The sequence below is a fragment of the Pristiophorus japonicus genome, chromosome 18, assembly GCF_044704955.1.
Source record: "Pristiophorus japonicus isolate sPriJap1 chromosome 18, sPriJap1.hap1, whole genome shotgun sequence".
Lineage (NCBI taxonomy): Eukaryota > Metazoa > Chordata > Chondrichthyes > Pristiophoridae > Pristiophorus > Pristiophorus japonicus.
Genome location: NC_091994.1, coordinates 35,591,592 through 35,618,335, shown reverse-complemented (window position 1 = coordinate 35,618,335; position 26,744 = coordinate 35,591,592). Strand labels below are relative to the sequence as shown.

Sequence of the window (26,744 nt, the reverse complement as noted above, 5' to 3'; positions counted from 1 at the left end):
AAAATAAAATTGAATAGTACCCAGAAATTACTGTTTACTTTAAGATGAGCGTGGGCAGTATTTATCCACAATACCATAATATTTTAACTTTTGTTTTAATGTAGGATCTGGATGGTGAGCATGCAAGACGTATGATGCAGAAGTTTGGTTTTGACAGGATGGGAATGGCAGGAGGAGCAGGAGGAGGAGGAGGAGGAGGAGGTGGTGTTGGTGGAGGTGCAGGTGGTCATGGAATGAATATTCCACCATCTCTCTTGAATAACTCTAATGTCCCCAGAGAGGTTCTCAATGCCCTGCAGGCTGGCAGGCTTGGAAGCAGCATCTTTATTGTTAATGTGAGTTTTTAAATGTAAACAAAATCTATATCTACAATATTTTTTTAGTTGAAGTATCAGTAAAATAAACAAAATTTGAGGAAATGTTTAGTCTGATCAGAAAGGTTTGAGGAATAATGGGTTTGTTTCTTAATCCCAAGTGGAGTAAAATAGTTAGAGAAAATAAATATATTCTGACTTCCCTCCACCCGCTTTTTTCTTGTGATTTATCCTATTTGTATGTCCCTACCCTCTGTTTCTCATGATCAGGAACCCTTGTAGCTTACTGTCAAATTCTACATCAAAAATAATTGAGGGTGGGAGTGATAAAATATGAAGAATAAGATTACATAGGATATACAACACAAACGGGCCATTCGGCTCAACCAGTCCATGTTGGCGTTTATGCTCCACTCGAGCCTCCTCCTGTCTTTCCTCATCTAAATCTACCCTCTATTCCCTTCTCCCTCATATGCTTGTCTAGCCTCCCCTTAAATCACGTATACTATTTGCTTCAACCACTCCCTGTCGTAGCGAGTTCCACATTATCACCACTCTTTGCATAAAGAAGTTTCTTCTGAGTTCCCTGTTGGATTTCTTGGTGACTATCTTATATTGATGGCTTCTAGTTATGTTCATCCCCACAAATGGAAACATTCTCTCTGTATCCACTCTATCAAAATCTTTCATAATTTCAAAGACACCTATTGGGTCACCCTCCGCCTTTTTTCAAGAGAAAAGAGACCCAGCCTGTTCATCCTTTCCTGATGTGTATATCCTTGCATTTCTGGTATCATCCTTTATAAATCTCCTCTGCACCCTCTCCAGTGCTTCTATATCCTTATAATATGGCAACTAGAACTGTCCGCAGTATTCCAAGTGTGGTCTAACCAAAGTTCGTTACAGGTTTAGGATAATTTTCCTACTTTTCAATTCTATACCTCTAGAAATAAACCCAAATGCTTGGTTTGCTTTATTTACGGCCTTGCGAACCTGTGTTACGACTTTGTGATTTGTGTATTTGTACTCCGAGATCCCTTTGTTCCGGATGGAGGGAAGTCAGAATAATTATTTATTTTCTCATGATTTTACTCCATTTGAGATTTATAAGAAACCATGGGACAACCAGTTTTGCAGCGTTTTCTCCGAGACTCATACCCTCCAAGTAATAAGTGACCTCCATATTCTTCCTACTAAAATGTAATACCTCACATTTATCTGTTGAACTGCATTTGCCAATGACATGCCCATTCTGCAAGTTTATTAATGTCCCCCTGTAATTTGTTGCAGTCCTCCTCAGTATTGACTCTTCCATTCCCAAGCCTAAATCGTAAATATAAATTGTGAACAAGTCATCCCAACGCTGATCCTTGTGGAACACCACTACCCACCTTCTGCCACTGTGAATAGCTACCTTTTACCCCTACTCTCTGCTTCCTGTCCTGAAGCCAGTTAGCTACCATACTTGTTTCCTGACTCCGCATTTTCTGACCTAGTTCATCAGTATTATGGGGTACCTCATCGAAGGCCTTTTGGAAAATCTAGATAAATTACATTTACTGCATTACCATTGTCTACTTTGTTACCTCTTCAAAAAATTCAATGAGGTTGGTCAAGCAAGATTTTCCCTTTTGAAATCTATGCTGACTATTCACTTATATTTTGTGTTTCTAGATGTTCTATTTTCTCCTTTAGTAGGGATTCCATTATTTTTCCTACCACCAAAATTAATCTGACTAGTCTATATTTCCCTGGAATGTGGCAAAACAACACACTGTCCTTAGATTTTCAATCATTCCACCTCCCCCAAATGTTAATGATAGATCTAATTGCAGTACAGGTACAACGTCCGAAATCCTTGGGGCGGAGTCATAGAAACATAGAAAATAGGTGCAGGAGTAGGCCATTCGGCCCTTCAAGCCTGCACCACCATTCAATAAGATCATGGCTGATCATTCACCTCAATTACCCCTTTCTTGCATTCTCTCCATATCCCTGGATCCCTTTAGCTGTAAGGGCCATATCTAATTCCCTCTTGAATATACCTAATGAATTGGCATCAACAACTCTCTGCGGTAGAGAATTCCACAGATTAACAACTCTGAGTGAAGAAGTTTCTCCTCATCTCGGTCCTAAATGGCTTACCCGCTATCATTAGACCCTTGGTTCTGGACTCCCCCAACATCGGGAACATTCTTCCTGCATCTAACCTGTCGGGTTCCGTCAGAATTTTATATGTTTCTATGAGATCCCCTCTCATTCTTCTAAACTCCAGTGAATACAGGCCCAGTCGATCCAGTCTCTCCTCATATGTCAGTCTTGCCAGCCCGAATCTGGTGAACCTTCGCTGCACTCCCTCAATAGCAAGAACGTCCTTCCTCAGATTAGGAGACCAAAACTGAACACAATATTCCAGGTGAGGCCTCACCAAGGCCCTGTACAACTCCCTGCTAAGACCTCCCTGCTCCTATACTCAAATCCTCTCGCTATGAAGGCCAACATGCCATTTGCCACCTTCACTGCCTGCTGTACCTGCATACCAACTTTCAGTGACTGATGTACCATGACACCCAAGCCTTGTTGCACCTTCCCTTTTCCTAATCTGCCACCATTCAGATAATATTCTGCCTCCTTGTTTTTGCCACCAAAGTGGATAATCTCTCATTTGTCCACATTATATTGCATCTGCCATGCATTTGTCCACTCACCTAACTTGTCCAAGTCACCCTGCAGCTTCTTAGCACCCTCCTCACAGCTCTCACTGCCACCCAGCTTAGTGTCATCTGCAAACTGGAGATATTACATTCAGTTCCTTTATCCAAATCATTAATGTATATTGTAAATAGCTGGGGTCCCAGCACTGAACCTTGCGGTACCCCACCACTAGCCACTGCCTGCCATTCTGTTTATTCCTACTCTTTGCTTCCTGTCTGCCGACCAGTTCTCTATCCACATCAATACATTACCCCCAATACCATGTGCTTTAATTTTGCACACTAATCTCTTGTGTGGGACCTTGTCAAAAGCCTTTTGAAAGTCCAAATACACCACATGCACTGGTTCTCCCTTGTCCACTTTATTAGTTACATCCCCCAAAAATTCTAGAAGATTTGTCAAGCATGATTTCCCTTTCATAAATCCATGCTGACTTGGACCGATCCTGTCACTGCTTTCCAAATGTGCTGCTATTACATCTTTAATAATTGATTCCAACATTTTCCCCACTACCGATGTTGGGCTAACCACCTATAATTCTTTGTTTTCTCTCCCTCCTTTTTTAAAAAGTGGTGGTACATTAGCTACCCTCCAATCCATAGGAACTGATCCAGAGTCTTTAGAATGTTGGAAAATGACCACCAATGCATCCACTATTTCTAGGGCCACTTCCTTAAGTACTCTGGGATGCAGACTATCAGGCCCTGGGGATTTATCAGCCTTCAAATCCCATCAATTTCCCCAACACAATTTCCTGACTAATAAGGATTTCCTTCAGTTCCTCCTTCTCGCTAGACCCTCGGGCCCCTAGTATTTCCAGAAGGTTAGTTGTGTCTTCATGAAAACAGAACCAAAGTATTTGTTTAATTGGTCTGCCATTTTTGTTCCCCATTATAAATTCACCTGATTCTGACTGCAAGAGACCTAAGTTTGTCTTCACTAATCTTTTCTCTTCACATATCTATAGCAGCTTTTGCAGTCAGTTTTTATGTTCTCTGCAAGCTTACGCTCCTACTCCTATTTCCCCCCTCCTAATTAAACTCTTTGTCCTCCTCTGCTGAATTCTAAATTTTTCCCAGTCCTCAAGTTTGCTGCTTTTTCTGGCCAATTTATATCCCTCTTTCTTGGATTTAACACTTTCCCTAATTTCCCTTGTTAGCCAAAGTTGAGCCACCTTCCCTGTTTTTTTTTATACCAGACAGGGATGTACAATTGTTGAAGTTCATCCATGTGATCTTTAAATGTCTGCTATTGCCTATCCACTGTCAACCCTTTAAGTATCATTCGCTAGTCTTTCCTGGTCAATTTAGGTCTCATACCATCGAATTTACCTTTCTTTAAGTTCAGGACCCTAGTTTCTGAATTAATTGTGTGTCTCTCCATCTTAATGAAGAATTCTACCATATTATGGTCACTCTTCCCCAAGGGACCTCGCACAACAAGATTGCTAATTAATCCCCTCTCATTACACAACACCCAGTCTTAAGATGGCCAGCTCTCTAGTTGGTTCCTCGACATATTGGTCTAGAAAACCGTCCCTTATACACTCCAGGAAATCCTCCTCCATTGTATTGCTACCAGTTTGGTTAGCCCAATCTATATGTAGATTAAAGTCACCCATGATAACTGCTGTACCTTTATTGCACGCATCCCTAATTTCCTGTTTGATGCCATCTCCAACCTCACTGCTACTGTTTGGTGGTCTGTACACAACTCCCACTAGCGTTTTCTGCCCTTTGGTGTTCCGCAGCTTTACCCATACAGATGCCACATCATCCAAGCTAATGTCCTTCCTTACTATAACGTTAATCTCCTCTTTAACCAGTAGTGCTACGCCTCACCTCTTCCTTTCTGTCTATCCTTCCTGAATATTGAATACCCCTGGATGTTGAGTTCCCAGCCTTGGTCACCCTGGAGCCACGTCTCCGTAATCCCAATGACATCATATCCGTTAACAGCTATCTGCGCAGTTAATTCATCCACCTTATTACGAATGCTCCTCACATTGAGACACAGAGCCTTCAGGCTTGTTTTTTTAACACTCTTTGTCCTTTTAGAATTATGTTGTAATGTGGCCCTTTTTGACTTTTGCCTTTTGATTTCTCTGTCCTACACTTTTTCTTATCTCCTTTCTACCTTTTGCTTCTGCTCCCATATTAGTTTAAACCCTCCCCAACAGCACAAGCAAACACTCCCCCTAGGACATTGGTTCCGGTCCTGCCCAGGTGCAGACCGTCCGGTTTGTACTGGTCCCACCTCCCCCAGAACCGGTTCGAATGTCCCAGGAATTTGAATCCCTCCTTGCACCATTCCTCAAGCCACGTAGTCATCTTGACTATCCTGCTATTCATACTCTGACTAGCACGTGGCACTGGTAGCAATCCTGAGATTACTACCTTTTGAGGTCCTACTTTTTAATTTAACTCCTAGCTCCCTAAATTCAGCTTGTAGGACCTCATCCTGTTTTTTTTTTTTAACCTATATGCACCACGACAATTGGCTGTTCACCCTCCCCCTCCAGAATGCCCTGCAGCCGCTCTGAGACATCCTTGACCCTTGCACCAGGGAGGCAACATACCATCCTGGAGTCTCGATTACGGCCGCAGAAACACCTATCTATTCCTCTTGCGCTAGAATCCCCTACCACTATAGCTCTCCCATTCTTTTTCCTGCCCTCCTGTGCAGCAGAGCCATCCATGGTGGCATGAACTTTGCTGCTGCTGCCTTCCCCTGATGAGCCATCTCCCCCAACACTATTCAAAGCGGTATATTTGTTTTGGAGGGAGATGACTGCAGGATACTCCTGCACTACCTACTCCTGCTCTGCCTGATGGTCACCCATTCCCTATCTGCCTGTGTAACCTTTGCCTGCGGTGTGACCAACTCACTAAACATGCTTTTCACGACATCCGCAGCATCGTGGATGCTCCAGAGTGAATCCATGCGCAGCTCCAGTGCCGCAATGCGGTCTGACAGGAGCTGCAGCTGGATACACTACCGCACACTTCCAGTGTCCCTGACTTCCCACATAGCAGAGGAGGAGCATGACACGGGTCTGGGCTCTCCTGCCATGATTTAACCGTTAGATTAACTTAATTTGGCAACAATGCCAAAGGTTTCCTACTGATAAAAGTGTCTTGGTCATTATTGGTTGATTCATTGTCTTGGTGAATCTCAAATCCTAGGTTACTGTGGCATCAGATGCCCATTTTTTTTTTTAAATCCTCAGGTCAGTTAGACTAATCACCTCACTTGGCATTTGAGAAAACTGTTTCAATAAAATGATAGTCAACCAGACTGACTGTTTATATATTGTACATATTGTACAGTATTCTTTTGGGAAGAAAACCAAGCACCAATTAGGTTCAGTGCTGTGATGCCAGAAATAATTCTGAATCTTATTTAGTAAAATCTTCCATGATTTCTTGTTCCATGACTCCTTCTGGTAACCTCTGCTACATTTCTGTTCTTGTACTGAAAAATTATATAAATTCTTGATTTCCTTTTAAATTCTGTCCCATCATCTTCAAATCCTGTGCAACAGAACTTTTCTGGATGTAATTTTCTGATAAATCCTGAGAATTTTTAAAGATGTCTATCAAGTTCCTCCTTATTGTCCTTCTCGAGAGTAAAGTCACAAGGTAGACCATATTTCCTTACAACTCAGTCCTCCATGTTCTGGATCAATTCTCTGGGCTAGGTCTACTAACCATATCCATCCTATAATAGACAACCATGACAACAGCACTCCAGAAATGTTCTTGGCAAAGTCAGATGAAACTTGAATTAAGTCACACAACCAACTGTGTTTCAACATTTTAGTTTCTTTCTTCACTATGAACAATGAATGGTTTAACAATTTATTCTCCCAAATCCCCAAGTTTCTTTCTTGTCATCCACATTCTTGCTCCTTTTACCTAATCTCATTAACTTTCTTCCCATCAGTGTTGAACTTATTTTCCCATTGACTTATCCTGTTCAGATCCCTTTAGATTGTTGCTAACCAATTTTATATCTGCCATACCTTGGGCATTATCCCAGTCTCTCGTTATTTGTTAAAACTGCATACAGTGACCCCAGTGGAACTCGATTAGCAAGTGGTTTCCACTCTGATATCTTCCATGCACCAGAACTCTTTGCTGTCGACCATCCAGTTACACAACAATCCAGCTGATGCTTGCCATCTTTCCCAGGACATGCACCTTGTGAACCAGTCTGTTATGTGGAACAGTGTCAGGTGCTTTTCTGAAATCCAGGTAGACAACATCCATTGCCTCACTTCTATTTACCCGATATGTAACTTCTTCAAGACCCAGTTAATTGGTTAAACGTGACCTCTCTTCTGACCTACACTAGTATTCCCTAATTTGACCCTGTCCTTCCAGATAATCGCTTATAATATCCTTATCAAAGTCTCCTTTTCTCTTTAATTAAAGTAATGTTCATAGACTCATAATTTTCATCCCTTGCCCCCATCTGTTGTCTCTTGTACTGCTCCCTCACTGCAAGAAATGTTCCCCTCTTTTTTTACTGACTGCAAAAGTAATTAAAAAAAAAATGATTTTGTAAGTCCACCACTTCCCTACCCTCACTGATACTTTTGTAGAGCAACAGAAAATTGAAGTTGAGGAAAGGTGCAGTTTTTTAGTGGGACTTGTATATAATCTCCATTGCTCAGTGGTATCATTTTAAATTTTATTTTGCAGCTTGATTTCAAAGTGGGATGGAAGAAGTTGAAGGAAGTTTTCAGCATGGCGGGCTCTGTGGTACGGGCGGACATTGTGGAAGACAAAGATGGGAAGAGTCGTGGAATGGGCACTGTAACTTTTGAGCGTCCCATCGAATCTGTTCAAGCTATATGTATCCTTTTAATTAAAAAAAACAATGGATTTTGACTGTAGTTGATCAAAATTGTGATAGTACTTGAATTGGAGAATTACCAAAGTTGAAATGATAAATCTATAACAGCTCTGCCCCCACGTTCCTTTATTTAAAGGGGTAAAATTAACTTTTTACTGTGATCACTCACTTTGCTGTGGAGTTATGAACTTTTAAACTAAATGATGGAACAATTTGATGTGCTATGACATGAGTCTTTTTGTTCATTGCAATGCTGCTTATTTTGGGAATCGTCAATGCATATGTGAAACTTTTAAAATTAAGATTCCTTAATTGCTTTCTAGCAATGTTTAATGGACAACTTCTGTTTGACCGGCCTATGCACATCAAGATGGTAAGTTTTCACTTGGTCTGCGTGTTAAATATTTACTTACGCAAGTAGCTGATGTTGGTTTATGACTTTGGTTTAGGAATATTCCACCTAAGAAAACAAAATGTTTGTTCTGTTGGTCCAATTGTTAACAATTTCTGTTTTTCACAAGTATTATTAACCTCGCCTGATTGAGATTTTTTTTTGTAAACCTACAGAAACTAATTATCCTTGAAGGGTGTTTTTAAAAAAAAAAAATTCAAAGAACAAACATTTTTATTAATTTTGGACTCTAGTATTTAGGTTTAAATAGTATACTTATAAGTAATTGAAAGGTTCCAGAAGTATGAGTCCACTCCTTTTTCTTCCACCTTTTCTTTTCTGACAATGACATTTATTGAAGTTCTTTGTGTGGGATCTTGGATGTTGAGATCTGGCAGGCTATTAAATTGTGGGAACCGTTGCAGGCAAGCTTGATCTTGGCCTCACTTGATGTCAGTGTGTGCACTTTCCAGAAGGGGCACTAGGCTGATTATTTATCTTAATTAAGAACCTGTCCTGCTCCCCAAAAGCCTGGGCATATTGAGGTCTCCCACTACAGCCAAGGCTGAGATTAGCCAGCTCAACATAGTTCAACATGCTGCTACATACGCCAACTCTGCCAGACAAGCTTATTTTTTTTAAAAAAGTAAAATAAACGTGAATAAATAATTGCATCATTGCAAAGCAGCCCCTCCACTTTTTGTTACATTAAAATTGGTTCTAATATTTGATTCTCTTTCCTACAGGATGACAAATCCATGCCCAAGAATAACTTTTATGCTGCAGACCGCGCTCCACAACTTCCTAGTATGTATTGGCAACTTTTGTCTTAAATGTATGCAGTAACTTCCTGTTTAGTATGCTTTCAACCAGGGAAATACTAAAAAGCAAAACAATTTATATTTAGCGCCCTATACATAGAAACAAGCCATTTGGCCCAACAATTCAGTATTGGTGTTTTCCTACATGTAAACAAATACCCTAATCACATTTACCCATCCTGTTTCCATATTCCTTTCTCTTATTTCTTCCTTCCATCTATCCAATCTAACCTTGATTATTGACAGTTTTTGCCTCAACCATTAATCCTGGAAGTGACTTCCACAGCCTTAAAACTATCATATTTTGCATCTCTTGTTTTTAGAATCATAGAATGGTATCATCACTGTGCAGGCTCTCTGCAAGAACACTTCAGCTAGTCCCACTCCCCCACCTTTTCCTTCAGATACTTAACCAATTCCCTTTTGAAAGCCAAGATTGAATCTGCCTCCACCACCCTTTCAGAACAATCCCAGCTTCTCCAGTCTATCCACGTAACTGAAGTCCCTCATCCCTGGAACCATTCTTGTAAATCTTTTCTGCATCCTCTCCAAGGCCTTCACATCCTTCCTAAAGTGTGGTGCCCAGAATTGGACACAATACTCTAGTTGAGGCAGAATCAGTTTTTGTTTTGTAAAGGTTCATCATAAATTCCTTGCTTTTGTACACTCTGCCTCTATTCATGAAGCCCAGGATCCTGCATGCTATTTTAACTGCTTTTTCAACCTGCCCTGCTACCTTCATTGATTTGTTCACATATATCCTAGGTCTCTGTTCATCCCATTTAGAATTGTACCCTTTAGTTTATATTGCCTCTCCTCGTTCTTCCTACCAAAATGTATCACTTTGCACTTTTCTGCGTTAAATTTCATCTGCCATGTGTCCATTCATTCCACCAGTAAATCTGTCCTCTTGGAGTCTATCACTATCCTCATTGTTCACTATACTTCCCAGTTTTGTGCCATCTGCAAATTTTGAAATTGTGCCCTGTACACCCAAGTCCATATTAATATATATCAAGAAAAGTAGTGGTCCTTGTACCGTCCCCTAGGGAACACTACTGTATACCTTCCTCCAGTCCGAAAAACAACCGTTCACCATTACTTTCTGTTTACTGTCACTTAGCCAATTTCGTACCTTTTATTCTATGTGCTTCAACTTTGCTCTAAACCTCTTGGTCTTGCATTTAATCTTGTATTTATGGCTCCTAGACCCCTCAACTACTGGATGCAGTCTGCTTCTGTCTGTCCCCTCATCTTTTCATAATTTGACCCAGCAATCTGCTTGATCTGACAAAGCTGTATCTGCAATTTAAAACCCAAATCATGAAGCTGTTTAAAAGAGACGTATGCTTTAATTCTGATCCTGTTGCGAGCAAACCTGCATGTGCACATTCAGCAAGGGTTACTGAATAGCAGTTGAGAGTGGGAATCGTGATTTATTTTGCCATCTCTAATTCAGGGGTACAGAGACCAGATGTAGTGTCCCCTCTCACCCTGTCAAGAGATAAGTTGACTCTACACTGGGGCCTTCCTTTTCTGTATACGTCAGCTGCAGAGTTTAATGTGAGACATTGGAGATTGAAGCAATGCTTTTTAAATTGAAGTTATTGTTGAAATGGTACCCTTTCACATCAGGTTCCATTTCTTTTACTTTAAAAATCCTGACATAGAAACATAGAAAATAGGTGCAGGAGTAGGCCATTCGGCCCTTCTAGCCTGCACCGCCATTCAATGAGTTCATGGCTGAACATGCAACTTCAGTACCCCATTCCTGCTTTCTCGCCATACCCCTTGATTCCCCTAGTAGTAAGGACTTCATCTGACAAAATAGTTAGCACTGCTGCAGTACAGTAATGTGTGATGGGATAGTTTAGCTATTTGGAGATGAGATTCCAACATGACTTCGCTGCAAATGTTGGAAATTGGTGCCAATAAAAGCAAGGTTTTACTGAGTTTCAACTAATGTAGCTGCTTTTCAAAGATGAATTCAGAAGGTTGTGCTAACTGATTTGCTGAAAAGGGTAACTGGCTGTGCAAAATGTACATGATTCAGTTGATATTGCAAAATATATTCTGGCTAAAAGTGTATCTTAACTTCCAAATGAAAATGCATTTAAAGGCAGCGACATATGTAGGTACTGAATCTGAGGCTCTGATCATTCACTCCGCTGACTGTCATCTTGGTTTTCTGTCACTAAATGGCATTTATTTACTTTGCAAATAGATTAGCACCAAAATAATGCAGATTGATCATTTTTAAAATCTTGTTTTGATGTAAATATTTAAATTAAAAGATCACTATCTAACATTTGCCATTATTAGACAACTTGCACTTGAGATTAGGTAAATGGAATGATTTAATTATGAAATCCTAGTGATGGTAACAGCTAAGGTTCTTGGTATTTAAGGTAATCAAAATGTACTGAAAACCTAATGTGTGCTAGAGAGCTGCACAGCATTCTCCTTCTCTTGGGTAGTGAAAAATCAGCAAATCAGTGGAGAGGCCATAATATTTGGCAAATATATGTTACTGGAAGTGTTCAAACTATAACAAAATTAAGCTGTGAAAGGTGCTGCAATGTTAAATATATTGTAGTGGGGAATATAAAATAAGGCATACATTAAATTTCTTATTTGTCTTATTGAATGTACCCATTATGATTTTCTTGTTTATAAATTTTGACTTTCTGGGGGAAGCATGCCTTTGACAATATGTTCTATGAATAAAATCAGTATTTTCAGTAAATATTTTTTCCAATTGCAAACTAGCCCTGCTGTTGTTTTAAACAGTTTTTTTTGCAAATGTTAAATCCCAGACTTCTGATATTTGATCCTTGTGTAAATGCTAACATTCTGTTTGAGTTTTCCATGCTTTCTAACATTACATAACACAAAATCCTAATGTAAAGTAGATCTGTACTATGATACAAGAATTATAATTTGATATTTGCTGTGCTTGGATCTGGTAGTTGAGGTTTCTGTAAGTACAGTTACTTCCTCTGAAACATTTAATTTGCTTCATCAAAAGTCAATTTGTAAATATTCCTTTTTTGCCAACTATAGAGGGACTTGGTGGGGTTGGTATGGGCCTGGGACCTGGTGGCCAGCCGATTGATGCCAGAGATCTGAACACAGGAATGGGAAACGTTGGACCTCGAGACATGGGTCCAGGAATGGGAGGTAAGGACTAGTTTTGATGAGCTTGTTGAGCATTCCTGTCTTTTCTCATTTAACCAGACACAAGTGTTGAGGTTTGTTAGAATGGATACTTGGGCAGCTGTGATTTTATTCAGATTTTGGTGGTACTTGCCATCACATGGACATACTAGGAAGTTAATGCAGATAAAGAATTGGATATTGCTGCTTGGTAGTAATACGGACATGCAGGTAAACAGCGCAGGTTAAGACCAGCCTGTCCTTCACTGGAATGACGTACCTTGGCACAACATCACCATGACTACTTCACCCTACACCTGTGGAACCAGAGGGGGAAAAAAAAGTAGACTATTTTTGAAAGAACAGTGGAGAAATTTCTCTCTGATCCTGAAGGTGATCAAACACATTCCAGGAGAACACAGTGACTGTTGACACATCCTCTAATGACCTTGAATGCTTGAAGTGAATCTGCAGTAGCTGCATTTGCTGGCAACGTGTTAAAGAGGTCGTTGATTTTCTGCAAAAAGAAATGCCTCCTGGCTTCAAATCTAGTTCTACATTTACGTAACTTGTAGTTGTGTCCTCTAGTCCTAACTTATCTAGCTTAAATGGAAAAAGAAAGACTTGGATTTATATAGCGCCTTTCGCAACCTCCAGATGTCTCTCTGCGCTTTACAGCCAATGAAGTACTTTTGGAGTGTAGTCACTGTTGTAATGTGGGAAATAACTTATCGATTTAGACCAAGCCTAACTCTTTTTCATTATTTTGAAGACCTCAATCAAATCATATCTATTTTCTAGACTAAAAAGCTCCAGCTTTCTTAGGCCATTGTATTTAATGAGGGCCTTTAAACTCTGTTTCAATCTATTGTATCGCCTCTGAGCCTCTTCCAGAGAGCCACTCACTCACCATGTGAGGGGGCCAAAACTGGATACAGTATTATAGATGTGGCCTGACCAAGGCCTTGTATAGAGAAATAATAGTATTTATTTTATAATTCATTAAGCAATACATCTCAATATGCTTTTTTTTGCTTTTACAATAGCCTTGCAATGTTGTAACACTTCATACCTCAACAGACTTCAGCATGCAACCCTGCACGGTGTACACTTACTTGAAGTTGTCTCTGTCCAAATACATTATGCAATATTTGTGTGTATTAATAGACATCTGCCAGATATAGTCCCAGTTCCCCATTGCATCTAGAGTTGCTTACAATATATTCTCCTACACCCTCACATCTTTGCATGATCTGCAAACTTGCAGACAGTTCATCTATATCATTGATAAAGATGGCGGGAAACAGTGGCTCAACTAATGACTGGTCCTCGTGAAGATCCACTACCATTAAGCTTGGGTCTGAGAATGCAGCAGTTCCTTATCCACCCAAAATCCATCTTGTTAATGGCATTTTGAAAACGAAGAAGCATAATATTGATTGAGCTTTCAACATCCACCATGAAATTAGACTTTTTTTGATTCCTTTCCAAACTGGTACATTAGGAGCATTTGTGTACACGGTAAACAGTTCAACTATTTATGGGGTTATGTATATCATTATTTCAAGACTCCAGTTTGCAGGGGTGATACAAAGTTGTGTTGAGGGATTTGGAGGACTCTGCAACATCAAAGTTGCAGTGCTGAAGAAACTGTGCCTCAGGACTAGTTGTTTCCCCAGCTATTCCATATCATCATGTAGATGGCAGTGGAACATTGCCCAGGTATGTCCTATCCACAAATAACAGGATAGATTTACCCTATCACTGTCCTGTCATCTTACTCCCAATTGTCAGCAAAGTAATGGAAGGAGTCATCAACAGTGCCATCAAGCAGTACCTACTCATCATTAACATGCTTACTGGAACTCAGTTTGGGTTCTGCCAGAACCACTTGGCTCTAGACTTCTTCACAGCCCTGAGGCAGACATGGATGCAAGCTGAATGCTGGAGGAGTGATGAAAGTAGCAGAATATGGTCATTAAGAAGTTCTAGCAAAGCCCAAGTCTGTGGGACTCGAGGGGAGAGCCCTTCAGTGGCTGGAGTCATGGATGACATTGAGGAAAATGGTTGTGGTTTTTAGAGGCCAATCATTGCAGCCCCAGGACTTTGCTGCAGCAGTTCTTCAGGGAAGTGTCCCAAGCCCAATGATCTTCAGCTGCTTCATCAATGACCTTCATAAGAACATAAGAAATAGGAGCAGGAGTAGGCCATTTAGCCCCTCGAGCCTGTTCCGTCATTTAATGAAATAAGTCAGGAATGGGGTTGATCATTGACTTAATGCTGTGTTCATCTTTATTCCCAACTCCTGGAGGGTGTGTCAGCCTACAGCAGGATTTAGACAACATCCAGGCTTGCGCTCACAAATGTCAGGTAACATTTGTATGCAAATTCCAGGTAGTGACCATCTCCAACAAGAGAGTACAATCCTTTCCTCCTGACCTCCAACAGTAGCACCATTGCTGAGTCCCCTGCCATCAACACTACCTGAACACTGACCAGAAGCTTAAATGGCTCAGCCACATCAAGATCATAACTAAATGCAGGGCAAAGTCTGGGTACTCTTAACTTCTCAGAGCCTCGTCACCATTTATAAAGTTCAAGTCAGGAGTTTGTGGAATGCTCGCCACTCACCTGGATGGGTTCTGCAGCAACAACACTCTAAGTTGTATGCTATCCAGGACAAAGCCGTTCTCTTATCCACCCTTTCCACCACTGATGCATTGTGGCTACAGTATGTATAGTCTACATGATGCACTGCAGTAATTCAAGATTAGCTAGACAGCTCTTCCTAGCCTCATTACCTTTAGCACTGAAAAGAATAAGTGCAGCAATATCATTGCCTCTAAGTTCTTCTCCAAGTCACACACCATCCTGACTTGGACATATATTGATGTTCCTTTGTTGCTGTCAATTTTTGAAATTCCCTACTTAACGCCATCGTGGAAGCAGTGTCAGCATGAGTACTGCTGTGGTTCAAGAAAAGGAGCCACCGACACCTTAAGGCAACTTGGAATGGACAACAATGTGGCCTTGTCATAGTCAATTGCATCCTGTGAACAAATAAGAGTACTGAGGATTGCCGATTGTGAGAGTACTGGCCCAAAACTAAAGGAAAATTTGTGTACACTCACTTCGATGTAATTAGTACAGAAAAGGATGTTGAAAGTAGACCATCTGCTTCCACACAAGGCAGGCACAGAAAGTCACTTTGCTGCGCTCGCATACATTATTGCTGATGTAAGTGTACCGATGATGAAGGAGGCGCTACTATTGACATCACGTCACTGGGCTAGATTGCTATTGGATTGAGTCTGGCTGAAAAGTTCTAATCCAAAATATGGTAAGTGGGAAGATTGAGTTCAAATACAGACCTTATTTCACCTTCACCTGTCAAATTCCCATGAGCCACTAACCCTAGATGAGGGAGCTGCCCAGCTGTTTACTACCAGCTATGTGCTAGGGCTGAGCTAACTGCTTCTCAGCTTCTGTAATCTGGCTTCTTCATCACAAAGCATTACACTGCAATTGTTTCATTTTGCTTACAAATAACTTCTGGAGTATAAATTGAAGATTTGGTTTGTTGCTAAAGAATGACAGAGATGACACCAAAGCATAGTTCAGTCCTAAACTTGAATATTTACCCTTCGGCTTTGCTTACGGAACTGTGGGGACTGTATTTTATGTTTTGGGTTGTAGTGTTCGGACCAATGCTTCTGGGTGTGTTTTAGTTTTGTTCAATCTTCGTGTATTGAACACGGCAAAAAGGGGATATTTTGAAAAATACTAACCTTTCAAAGTAGTCATTAGCATCTTTGTTCCTTCTCAACAGGTATGGGAATGGATGGAATGGGATATGGTGGCATGAACCGGATGGGAGGAGGCGGTAAGTCTCGGAGAACGTGCCATTGGGGCGTCGATACTTATCTGACTTAATTACTGGCTCACTGGTTGATATGCTTTTTACCAGATGCTGCAGTAGTTTTGCAAACTACCTTGTAGCAGAAAGTTAAACAGCTTTGTGATCTAAAAATTTTAAGTAGTTAATTGGCAAGGGTTTAAAGTACATGTAGAGTGAGCATGGAAACCTGTAGATATTTTAGTACCCATAAATCCAGAATTCATTGATTTAAACTGATATCTACAGTACTGGTTTTCAGTACTACCTGATTTACACTGGAGCTGAAATTGCCACTGAGGGAGATTTGCATGTCTAAACATGAGCTCTGGTCCCAGCTGGATGATTTGTTTTAAGATATATTGGTAACTTCCTGTGTTTGGCTGTTACTCATCTGTCTCATGACATTTACATGGTAAAACAGATGTAAAACCCATTTGAAACCAGATTCAGGTATTCAAATAGAATATTTTATACTTGGATATACAGTACTTTCAAACTCTGTTTTAATATTAATCATTTGTTGACATCTTTTGTTTAGCTTATTTATTTCAGCCCTGTATTCGGTACACAGTAGCGACCTCTATTGCAAAGTTCTCGTATTATATTCTTTTTAATGAACGTTCTCCTAGTGTATATGACATAGGTTGAGGAGTCATGGTTCTGATTTATATCCCACGCCTGGGCTGACCTGTTAACCCCAAAAGCAACAGAGTTGTTAAATGAGGTCTGTGTTGAGTGGGAAATAAATCTCATCCTGTGAGGATTCCTATCCATTAGAAATAAATTGGGTGAAATTAATTAGTTAAAAGGTGGTCGTTTTAATTCCTATAATCCTTTGTGGATTGATTCAGTACAGCCAAGGCAGTGCAGGTGCTAATGAGGATATTGTGTGGAAGTTTACAGTATTGCTCTGAACTGTCTCCATATTTTCTGGAATTTTAATGTGATTTATCCATGCCATACAGAAATTATATATAAAATCTTGTGTTTGGAGGCATTTCCTGTCCACAAACTTTGTCACAATTTTTGGTTACATCTTTAAGACTACATTTAGCATTGAAAATGTATGTAATCGGTTTATAATGGGAAATTCCCAAGTAAACTTGTCGAAGTGACTCCTCTTTACAGGCAGCAGCCACTAGGTGCTGTAGCTCCACTATAACCTGTGCCACACTGAGCAGTGCCATGGGTGGTCTATTATGGTTGTATAAATGAACTTTGAAATCCTGTATTTAAAAATTACATTTAAGATTTGGCACTAACTTTCAGGCATGGATGGTCCGTATGGTGGTGGCGGAGGTGGAATGGACAGGATGGATAACATGGGGAGATTTGGCCCAGGAATGAACATGGGGAGAATGGGAGGTAAAGTTTTTTGTTTGTGTAATAATTTCAATTTTGAGCTAAGCAGATAATGAGTTTTTGCTTCACTCCGCTGGCCAGTAGTGATGACGTGACTCTTCCCAAATACCAGTGGAAGATAATTTGCCCTGTACCTGGTAGTGCTCAAAGTGGCACAACAGATGCCAGGCAGAAAGGTGCCTGCCCATTCTAATGTGTTGGGGAGGAGAGGATTTTTTTTGTTTTGTTGCAGAATCCCTTTTGCAGGTTTTGAAATCTCTTGGCTGCAGCAGGTAGTTTTAATTCATTCTTCAGCTTTGAGTGGGATTTCCAATAATAAAATTTCATTCCTGGGACAGAGCTTTAGTTCCTAGCCTTGACTAACATTCAAATGGGATTCTCACCTGAGATTGTCTAAATAGCTCTTGGCCAAGTGTCTAGATGGAGCTCTGTAATAGTGAATGGCTCCATCTTGGGATTGCGGGTGTGACGGGAGGTGAGAGTGTGCTGTGGAATTTGCTTGCCCATAATGTGCACATTTTGCAAAATGTAAATATTTTGAATAATCCTGCAATACACATTCATGCAACTTCTCTGCTCCAGGATCAGGAGGAATGGATGATTACAGAGGAACCGGTGGTGGTGGAGGAGGAATGGGTGGCGGCATGGGAGGCAAGTTCAGATGGACTAGAAAAATTCCTGTTGCGTGAATATACATTTATAGATCAACTTTACACCAGATCAGATCCTTGCACACGAGCAAGTGATGATTTGTGGGGTACTATTGGCCCCTCTATCTTGGTATCTGAGGGTCTTGTGTACAAAGATGTCAACATTCTTCCATTGGTAAAATTACTTATTTACTGCTGGCTAAGAACAGATGACTTTCAGGTGTGAATTTTGGAGGATTTGCTGGAGGAGGTACCTTACAAATGAGAGAATTCCCAACTCCATGGGGCAAATGTGTGAATGAGAGCCTCTTTTGCAGAATTAATTACTGCAGTGAACAATTAATGTCATCCTAGAATTGGATGGAGATGGATCAAATAATGTAACACATCAGGGTTTATAATAGAAAACTAACTACCTGCCCTATTTATACAAGTTTAATTGTATGGAAAGTGATGTATATAACTCTGTAGTAGAAACTGTTCCAAAGAAATGGCCTTATTAATGTATGAGCCTAATTCTTTGCCCCAGAGGGCTGTGGATGCTGAACCTGTAGATTCAAGGCTGAGATAGGTAGATTATGTTAAGACGGTGTGTATTGGCAGGCAATTATTTGTCGGGGTGGTTGTAAATAACTGGAGCGTAAATCTTTCTACACTGCATTGGTCACTGGATAATGATCAGGAGTGGGAACCTTGGCTGATTTTCTGTCCCCATACAGTGTCAACTTACAGCAGCTGCCACTATCTCACCTGAGATCCAGTAACTCTTTTCAGACCTGCACGATTCCTGGTCTGTATGGCTCAGGTACTCGGTGAACCAGCTCGGCCTTGGGGAAGTTCCAAAGTAGTCGTCTAATGTAAAGTTGCATATTGTGAGAGCCAGATTAGTAAGCATAATTAAATCTGTAGCAATCTGGGTTAATCATTTTATAGTTTTTGTTTGTGTGTGTGTGTGTGTATATATAAAAAGATACTGATTATGATACTCTTGTCTGGACTGAATTGTTAAGCGAACTTAACAGCTTGTATATTGTTTGTAGATATCCTGACCTGGCATGTTTATCAGGAAAGACTTGGGAGTGTGCAATTGAAAATGTGTAATTGTTCACCTCATTAGCATATTTTAAAGTAATTTTTCTGACCGTTGCAGACATGTACCCAGGAGGAATGTATGGTCCTGGCAGTGGAGGAGGAATGGGTGGCAGTGGCTTTGACCGAGATTTTGGTAGAAATGATATGGGTATGTCTCGTGGATATGGTGATTCCTTTGGCGGAGGAATGGGTAAGTTCAAGTAGCTAAATTTTGGGGGGGGGAAATGGTTCAAGTATTTTAACATTGGTTCCATTTTAGATTTATACATCAGATGGGCTTGTTGTATCTGACTATTTCTGAAAATCTAGGCCACAAGTATTGTGTCCAAATTCATTTTGAACATCCTTTGTAGGTATGTGCTTCATTATGTGTCTCAGTCCCACTATTTTTAGTGTACTAAAGTTTAACTAATTATTCCTATAAACTTGCATATATCTCCAGCTGCTGATAGTAACAGACAGTGGTGTTCTGATTTACAAATTTAATGGCCTGGAATTTGCAGTAAAACTCAGTGTTCACTGTCATTACCCCTTTGAAGCTGACAGCAACTTTTATCTGCGCACGCGCTAAATTCTAAACATGGAAATCCAGAAGATGTGATCAGTCATTCCCTGCTCTACCACAGGTTGTGCTTTGGAATTCCCCAGAGCTGACTTATCAATTGAAATCAATGGAATATTGCTGTTAAACCCCCGCTTTCTTTCTCTCTTCTCCCCCCCCAAGCCTTGTTGAAAGAGGGGACTGGGATTTTAACGACTATCGATTGCTGAACAACTGTTATATTTGTGGAATATCAAATTTTTCATTAATATCAAGAATTACATGGCTTTAAAAAAAAAAAAATGTTTTTTGATATTTCAGCTTTTACCTTAATCCTATGTATATGTCCCAATTTTTATTTCACTAAAATTTCTAAAAAGTAAATTAGAATCTCTGCATTTTACTTCCTGGTTTGCTCTGAGAATTATTCAATATGATTGGCTGCTCCGCCTGTTTGACATCACTGCTGGATGCTGGCAATTCGCTTGATTTGGTGTCAGTCAAACAAAGGTCGGGAGAGTTGAAATTCATGTCACAGAAATTGCTCGATCTTTGTGGGCAGCTTTCTTCAAGATGAGTGGCGAGCGCTGTCGCTTTGTCGTTGATTGCAAATTCCAGGCCATTAGCACTTCCTTTTATATTAAATGCCCTTTTAAAATCAGCATCACACATACCATTGATATTTTCTACCTGCAATCTCTCCTATAATCTTGCTTCTGGAATTTTACTGACTTCAGTACTGGAATGGGGTTAGGTGACTTAAATAGAAGTTACATAGAAACATAGAAAATAGGTGCAGGAGCAGGCCATTCAGCCCTTCTAGCCTGCACCGCCTTTCAATGAGTTCATGGCTGAACATGAAACTTCAGTACCCACTTCCTGCTTTCACGCCATACCCCTTGATCGCCCGAGTAGTAAGGAATTCATCTAACTCCCTTTTGAATATATTTAGTGAATTGGCCTCAACTACTTCCTGTGGTAGAGAATTCCACAGGTTCACCACTCTCTGGGTGAAGAAGTTTCTCCTTATCTCAGTCCTAAATGGCTTACCCCTTATCCTTAGACTGTGACCCCTGGTTCTGGACTTCCCCAATATTGGGAACATTCTTCCTGCATCCAACCTGTCCAAACCCGTCAGAATTTTAAACGTTTCTATGAGGTCCCCTCTCACTCTTCTGAACTCCAGTGAATACAAGCCCAGTTGATCCAGTCTTTCTTGATAGGTCAGTCCCACCATCCCGGGAATCAGTCTGGTGAATCTTCGCTGCACTCCCTCAATAGCAAGTATGTCCTTCCTCAAGTTAGGAGACCAAAACTGTACACAATACTCCAGGTGTGGCCTCACCAAGGCCCTGTACAACTGTAGCAACACCTCCCTGCCCCTGTACTCAAATCCCCTCGCTATGAAGGCCAACATGCCATTTGCTTTCTTAACCGCCTGCTGTACCTACATGCCAACCTTCAATGACTGATGTACCATGACACCCAGGTCTCGTTGCACCTTCCCTTTTCCTAATCTGTCACCATTCAGATAATAGTCTGTCTCTCTGTTTTTACCACCAAAGTGGATAACCTCACATTTATCCACATTATACTTCATCTGCCACGCATTTGCCCACTCACCTAACCTATCCAAGTCACTCTGCAGCCTCATAGCATCCTCCTCGCAGCTCACACTGCCACCCAACTTAGTGTCATCCGCAAATTTGGAGATACTACATTTAATCCCCTCGTCTAAATCATTAATGTACAATGTAAACAGCTGGGGCCCCAGCACAGAACCCTGCGGTACCCCACTAGTCACTGCCTGCCATTCCGAAAAGCAAGACAAGCATTTTGTGAAAACCAGATTCTGTGCAAGTGGCTTCTAACATGTGACTCAAGTGGTTTATAAGCGATAGTGATCCGGTTTTGTTTCAGTTTACAGATGTAGTCTTTTTTGACTTGTTTTAATTTGTGACACTTGATTGAATTACAAAGCGTTGGATGTATTGAATCATTTTCCTTTTCCTCAACAAATGTATCCTCTCCCTTCTTCCTATTTGACCACCAGGAACATCATGGTTTAGTCTGATCATATTCTCACCTGCACTGCCAGCATGAGTTGTTGGATAGCAATCTGGAGTAGGAAGCCTGGTGACTTTCCTCTTCCTAACTCAAGTGCAGACCAATTTTAACATCATGTAGCTGGCCTGCCTGAGATTTGATAACCGTACAGACTAGGGAATTGGACCATGGAAATTCCTGGTCCTTGTGGTTCAGCTGGATAAACTTACTGGGCCATAAAGGATTAAATTAATTGAGCTATTCTAGGGTGGAGGTGAGTTGGTTGAGGGTTCAATCTATAAATCTTGCAGATAAAAAAATGTAAATGAGTTCCTAACATAACATTCAGGATTACATTATTCTATTCTTTTGAAATTTAATTTGCATGTAATCTGTTAATTTCCCCTTTTAGCTGGCGGGATGGGTGTTGGTAGTGGCGGTATGGCTGCTGGTACAGGCATGGCATCAGGAATGGGTAAGAACAACTAAACACTGTTCGATTGTGAACTTACTACAGAATCAGCATTTTAAGATCCAAATTCACAAGCAGCTGAATGGTTTGGTGACCATCTTTTAAAAGGGTGCCATGCAAATGTGGCAAATAAATGTGTTGCAAGTGCATTGAAATTTGAAATGGGACCACAGGACCTGAGCTATAAAGCTGCATTCAGGTGATCACTATGATAGGGGAAAGTGAACAGTTGCCATATTGTGTAAATCCAAGTGTTGATTCTTCCTGGCTTGGCCTCTATGAAGCAATGGGACATGTCTCCTTTATCATCAGTAAGCAGTATCATCACACATGCCTTCATTTTTGTAGAATGAATCTTTAATTAAGAAGCAATTTAAGACTTGAATCAAAGTATCTTGTAAAGTATACTGTCTGTTACAGGCCAGGATGGTGATTAAAAATAGACATAAAGGGACTTCTATTTGAACTGTTTCAAAGTCATTTCAGGGGTACAGGTTGTGCATCCGTACAGATACAATTGGAGTAATATTCACATTACAATTAAGCCACTGCCTTTCCTGCTCAGACGTGCAATTTTGGATTTATCTGATACAAGTTCAGGGACTTAATTGATCTCATGGTGCCCTTGTGAAGTAAAACAAGTTTTAAAATATGAAATATGGAACCTCTTAAAATATTTAATTATTTGCAATGTATGTGATGCACCCCTTATTTCGGTATTGCCATTCTGACAGTCAGGTCTGCAGCTGCACACTTCTGCCACTGGATGGAGCTTCAGAAGCTCTAGAAGTTACACCTACAGTATCACAGACAATTTTGTTTTATCTTGACGTTCCATGGGCAAAATTATGGCTGATCCATTAGTAATGAATAGAGAGGATTTTTCTCAAGTGGTGGAGTTTTATTTATATACTGTACTTCTGTTCTCTCCTCCAGACCTTTGGTTTGTGGGGTTCAATGGATTTTTGCTTCCAAGAGGGCATACTCTCCTTGTATGTTTCTAAAAGGAAAAAGTGGGGGAGTTAACTTTCTTTTATAAAAAAAAATTGTGCATTTGAGATTAAGTTTCTGCTGTAACATAGGGTTGGCTCTTACTTTAAAATCTCATTAAGGGATGTACCAAATGCTTCCTACCAGACAAAGATGACCCCTGGAGAGGCTCCTGCAATAAGTGATAGCAAGATTCCAGGGACCAAAATGAGGCAGTTATTTCAGTTATTTATTTTTGTTCTCCATTCTTGATCTCCTTATCCCATGTTATGTGAAGTGTGACTTTATTCAAAGAATGACACCTGCAGTATCTAAAGCAAGTGACGCACAACCAAAACATTTCCATTGTTGAATGACTGAATGTGAACATAAGAAATAGGAGCAGGCCATTTGAGCCTGCTCTGCCATTTAATACGATCATGGCTGATCCAATCATGGACTCTGATCCACTTCCCTGCCCGCTCCCCATAATCCCTTATTCCCTTATCGGTTAAGAAACTGTCTATCTCGGTCTTAAATTTAGTCTATGATCCAGCTTCCACAGCTCTGAGGCAGAGAATTCCACAGATTTGGAACCCTCAGAAGAAATTCCTCCTCCTCATAGTTTTAAATGGGTGGCCCCTTATTCTAAGATTATGCCCCCTAGTTCTAGTCTCCCCTATCAGTGGAAAGGTCCTCTCTGCATCCACCTTGTCAAGCCCCCTCATAATTTTACACGTTTCGATAAGATCACCTCTCATTCTTCTGAATTCCAGTGAGTGGAGGCCCAACCTTCTCAACCATTCCTCATAAGTCAACCCCCTCATCTCCGGAATCAACCTAGTGAACCTTCTCTGAACTGCCTCCAAAGCAAGTATATCCTTTCTTAAATATGGAAACCAAAACTACACAGTATTCAAGGTGTGGCCTCACCAATATTCTGTATAACTGTAGCAAGACTTTCCCTGCTTTTATACTTCATCCCCTTTGCAATAAAGGCCAAGATTTCATTGGCCTTCCTGATCACTTAGTGTGCCTGCATACTAACCATTTGTGTTTCATGCACCAGGACCCCCGGATCCCACTGTACTGCAGCACTATGCAATTTTTCTTCACTTCAGTAATAACTTACTCTTCGATTTTTTTCTGCCAAAGTCTTTTCTTTCCAATATTACACTCCATCTACCAAATTTTTGCCCATTCACTTAGCCTGTCTATGTCCTTTTTACAGGTTTTTTGTGTCCTCACACATTGCTTTTCCTCCCATCTTTGTATCGTCAGCAAACTTGGCTACATTACATTCGGTCCCTTCGTCCAAGTTAATATAGATTGTAAATAGTTGGGGTCCCAGCACTGATCCCTGCGGCACCCCACTAGTTACTGATTGCCAGCCCGAGAATGACCCATTTATCCTGACTCTGTTTTCTGTTAGTTAGCCAATCCTCTATCCATGCTAATATATTACCGCAACCCAGTGAACTTTTGTGTAGTAATCTTATGTAGCACCTTGTCAAATGCCTTTTGGAAGTTCAAATACACCACATCCACTGGTTCCCCTTTATCCACCCTGTTCGTTACATCCTCAAGGAATTACAGCAAATTTGTTAAACATGACTTCCCTTTCAAATCCATGCTGACTCTGCCTGACTGAATTATGCTTTTCCAAATGTCCTGCTACTGCTTCTTTAATAATGGGCTCCCAACATTTTCCCAACCACAGATGTTAGGCTAACTGGTCTATAGTTTCCTGCTTTTTGTCTGTCTCCTTTTTTAAATATTGGCGATACATTTGCAGTTTTCCGTCTGCTGGGACCTCCCCAGAATCCAGGGAATTTTGGTAAATTACAACCAATGCATCCACTATCCCTGGCGCTACTTCTCAAGACTCGAGGATGCAAGCAATCAGGTTCAGGGGAGTTTATCCGCCTTTAGTCCCATCATCGTACTGAGTACCACCTCCTTAGTGATTGTGGTAAGTTCCTTCCACCCCCCCATAACCCCATGGCTATCCTTTGTTGGGATATTTGTAGTGTCCTCTACTGTAAAGACTGATACAAAATATTTGTTCAGCGTTTTTGCCATCTCCATATTCCCCATCACTAATTCCCTGGTTTTGTCCTCTAAGGGACCAACATTTACTTTAGCCACTCTTCCTTTTTATGTACCTATAGAAACTCTTGCTATCTGTTTTTATATTCCGTGCTGGTTTACTTTCATAATCTGTTTCTTTTCTTAATCATTTTTTTAGTAATTCTTTGGCTTTTAAAAGCTTCCCAATCTTCCATCCTCCCACTAGTTTTGGCCACTTTGTATGCTCTTGTTTTTTATTGGATACCATTCTTAAGTTTTACACCCTTTCCTCCTCACTGGAATATATTTTTCTTGAGTTGTGAAATATCTCCTTAAATGTACGCCACTGTTCATCAACCGACCAACACTTAAAACTATTTTCCCAGTCCACTTTAGCCAACTTTGCCCTCATACCTTTGTAGTCTCCTTTATTTAAGCTTAGTATGCTGGTTTGAGATCCAACTTTCTCGCCTTCGATCTGAATTTGAAATTCAACCATGTTATGATCACTCATTCCAAGGGGATCCTTTACTGGGAGATTGTTTATTAATCTTGTCTCATTACACAGATCTAAGAGAGCCTGCCCCCTGGTTGGATCTGTTACATACTGCTCAAGGAACCCATCTCTTATGCACTCTGAACTCTTCCTCAAGGCTACCCTAACCAATTTGATTGGTCCAATCAATATGGAAGTTAAAATCACCCATTATTATTGCTGTTCCCTTTTTACAAGCCCCCACTATTTCTTGGTTTATACTCCGACCAACAGAATTGCTACTGTTAGGGGGCCTATAGACTACGTCCACCAGCGACTTTTTCCCCCTTATTATTCCTTATTCTTCACCAAACTGTTTCAACGTCCTGATCATTTGAGCCAATATCGTTTCTCACTATTGCATTGATTCCATCCTTTATTAAAAGAGCTACCCCACCTCCTTTTCCTTTCTATCTGTCCTTCCGAATTGTCAAATATCCCTGAATATTTAGTTCCAGGTCCTGGTCACCTTGCAACCTCGTCTCTAATGGCTATCCGATCATACCCATTTGTATCTATTTGTGCCGTCAACTCATCTACTTTGTTACAAATGCTACGTGCATTTAGACAAAGCTTTTAAATTTGTTCTTTTTACCCTTTTTTTCCTGTTGTTTCCTCTGTCCTTCAAACTCACTTTCTTTTTGCTTTCTAATTCCAGCTTTACTTCCCTCCCTACTGAATCTATTCTCCGGTTCCCATCCCCCTGTCAAGCTAGTTTAAACCCTCCGCAACAGCACTAGCAAACCCCAACCCCCCCCTCCGCGAGGATATTGGTCCCGGCTATGTTGAGGTGCAACCCGTCTGGCTTGTACAGGTCTCATCTCCCCCAGAAGCGGTCCCAATGCCTCAGGA

The 26,744-nt window shown here is 40.6% G+C and overlaps 1 protein-coding gene across 1 annotated transcript in view; it reads left to right on the top strand.

Annotated features, from left to right (window-relative positions):
- Nucleotides 1-26,744, top strand: part of LOC139228646 (myelin expression factor 2-like) — a 45,061-nt gene that overhangs the window by 13,244 nt on the left and 5,073 nt on the right. The window contains exons 6-15 of the mRNA XM_070859862.1: nt 105-335; nt 7,736-7,889; nt 8,213-8,262; nt 9,027-9,087; nt 12,165-12,281; nt 16,087-16,140; nt 17,425-17,520; nt 18,100-18,168; nt 19,318-19,449; nt 22,259-22,321. Coding sequence (XP_070715963.1) covers nt 105-335; nt 7,736-7,889; nt 8,213-8,262; nt 9,027-9,087; nt 12,165-12,281; nt 16,087-16,140; nt 17,425-17,520; nt 18,100-18,168; nt 19,318-19,449; nt 22,259-22,321 — 1,027 coding nt within the window. The remainder of the gene's footprint in view (nt 1-104; nt 336-7,735; nt 7,890-8,212; nt 8,263-9,026; nt 9,088-12,164; nt 12,282-16,086; nt 16,141-17,424; nt 17,521-18,099; nt 18,169-19,317; nt 19,450-22,258; nt 22,322-26,744) is intronic.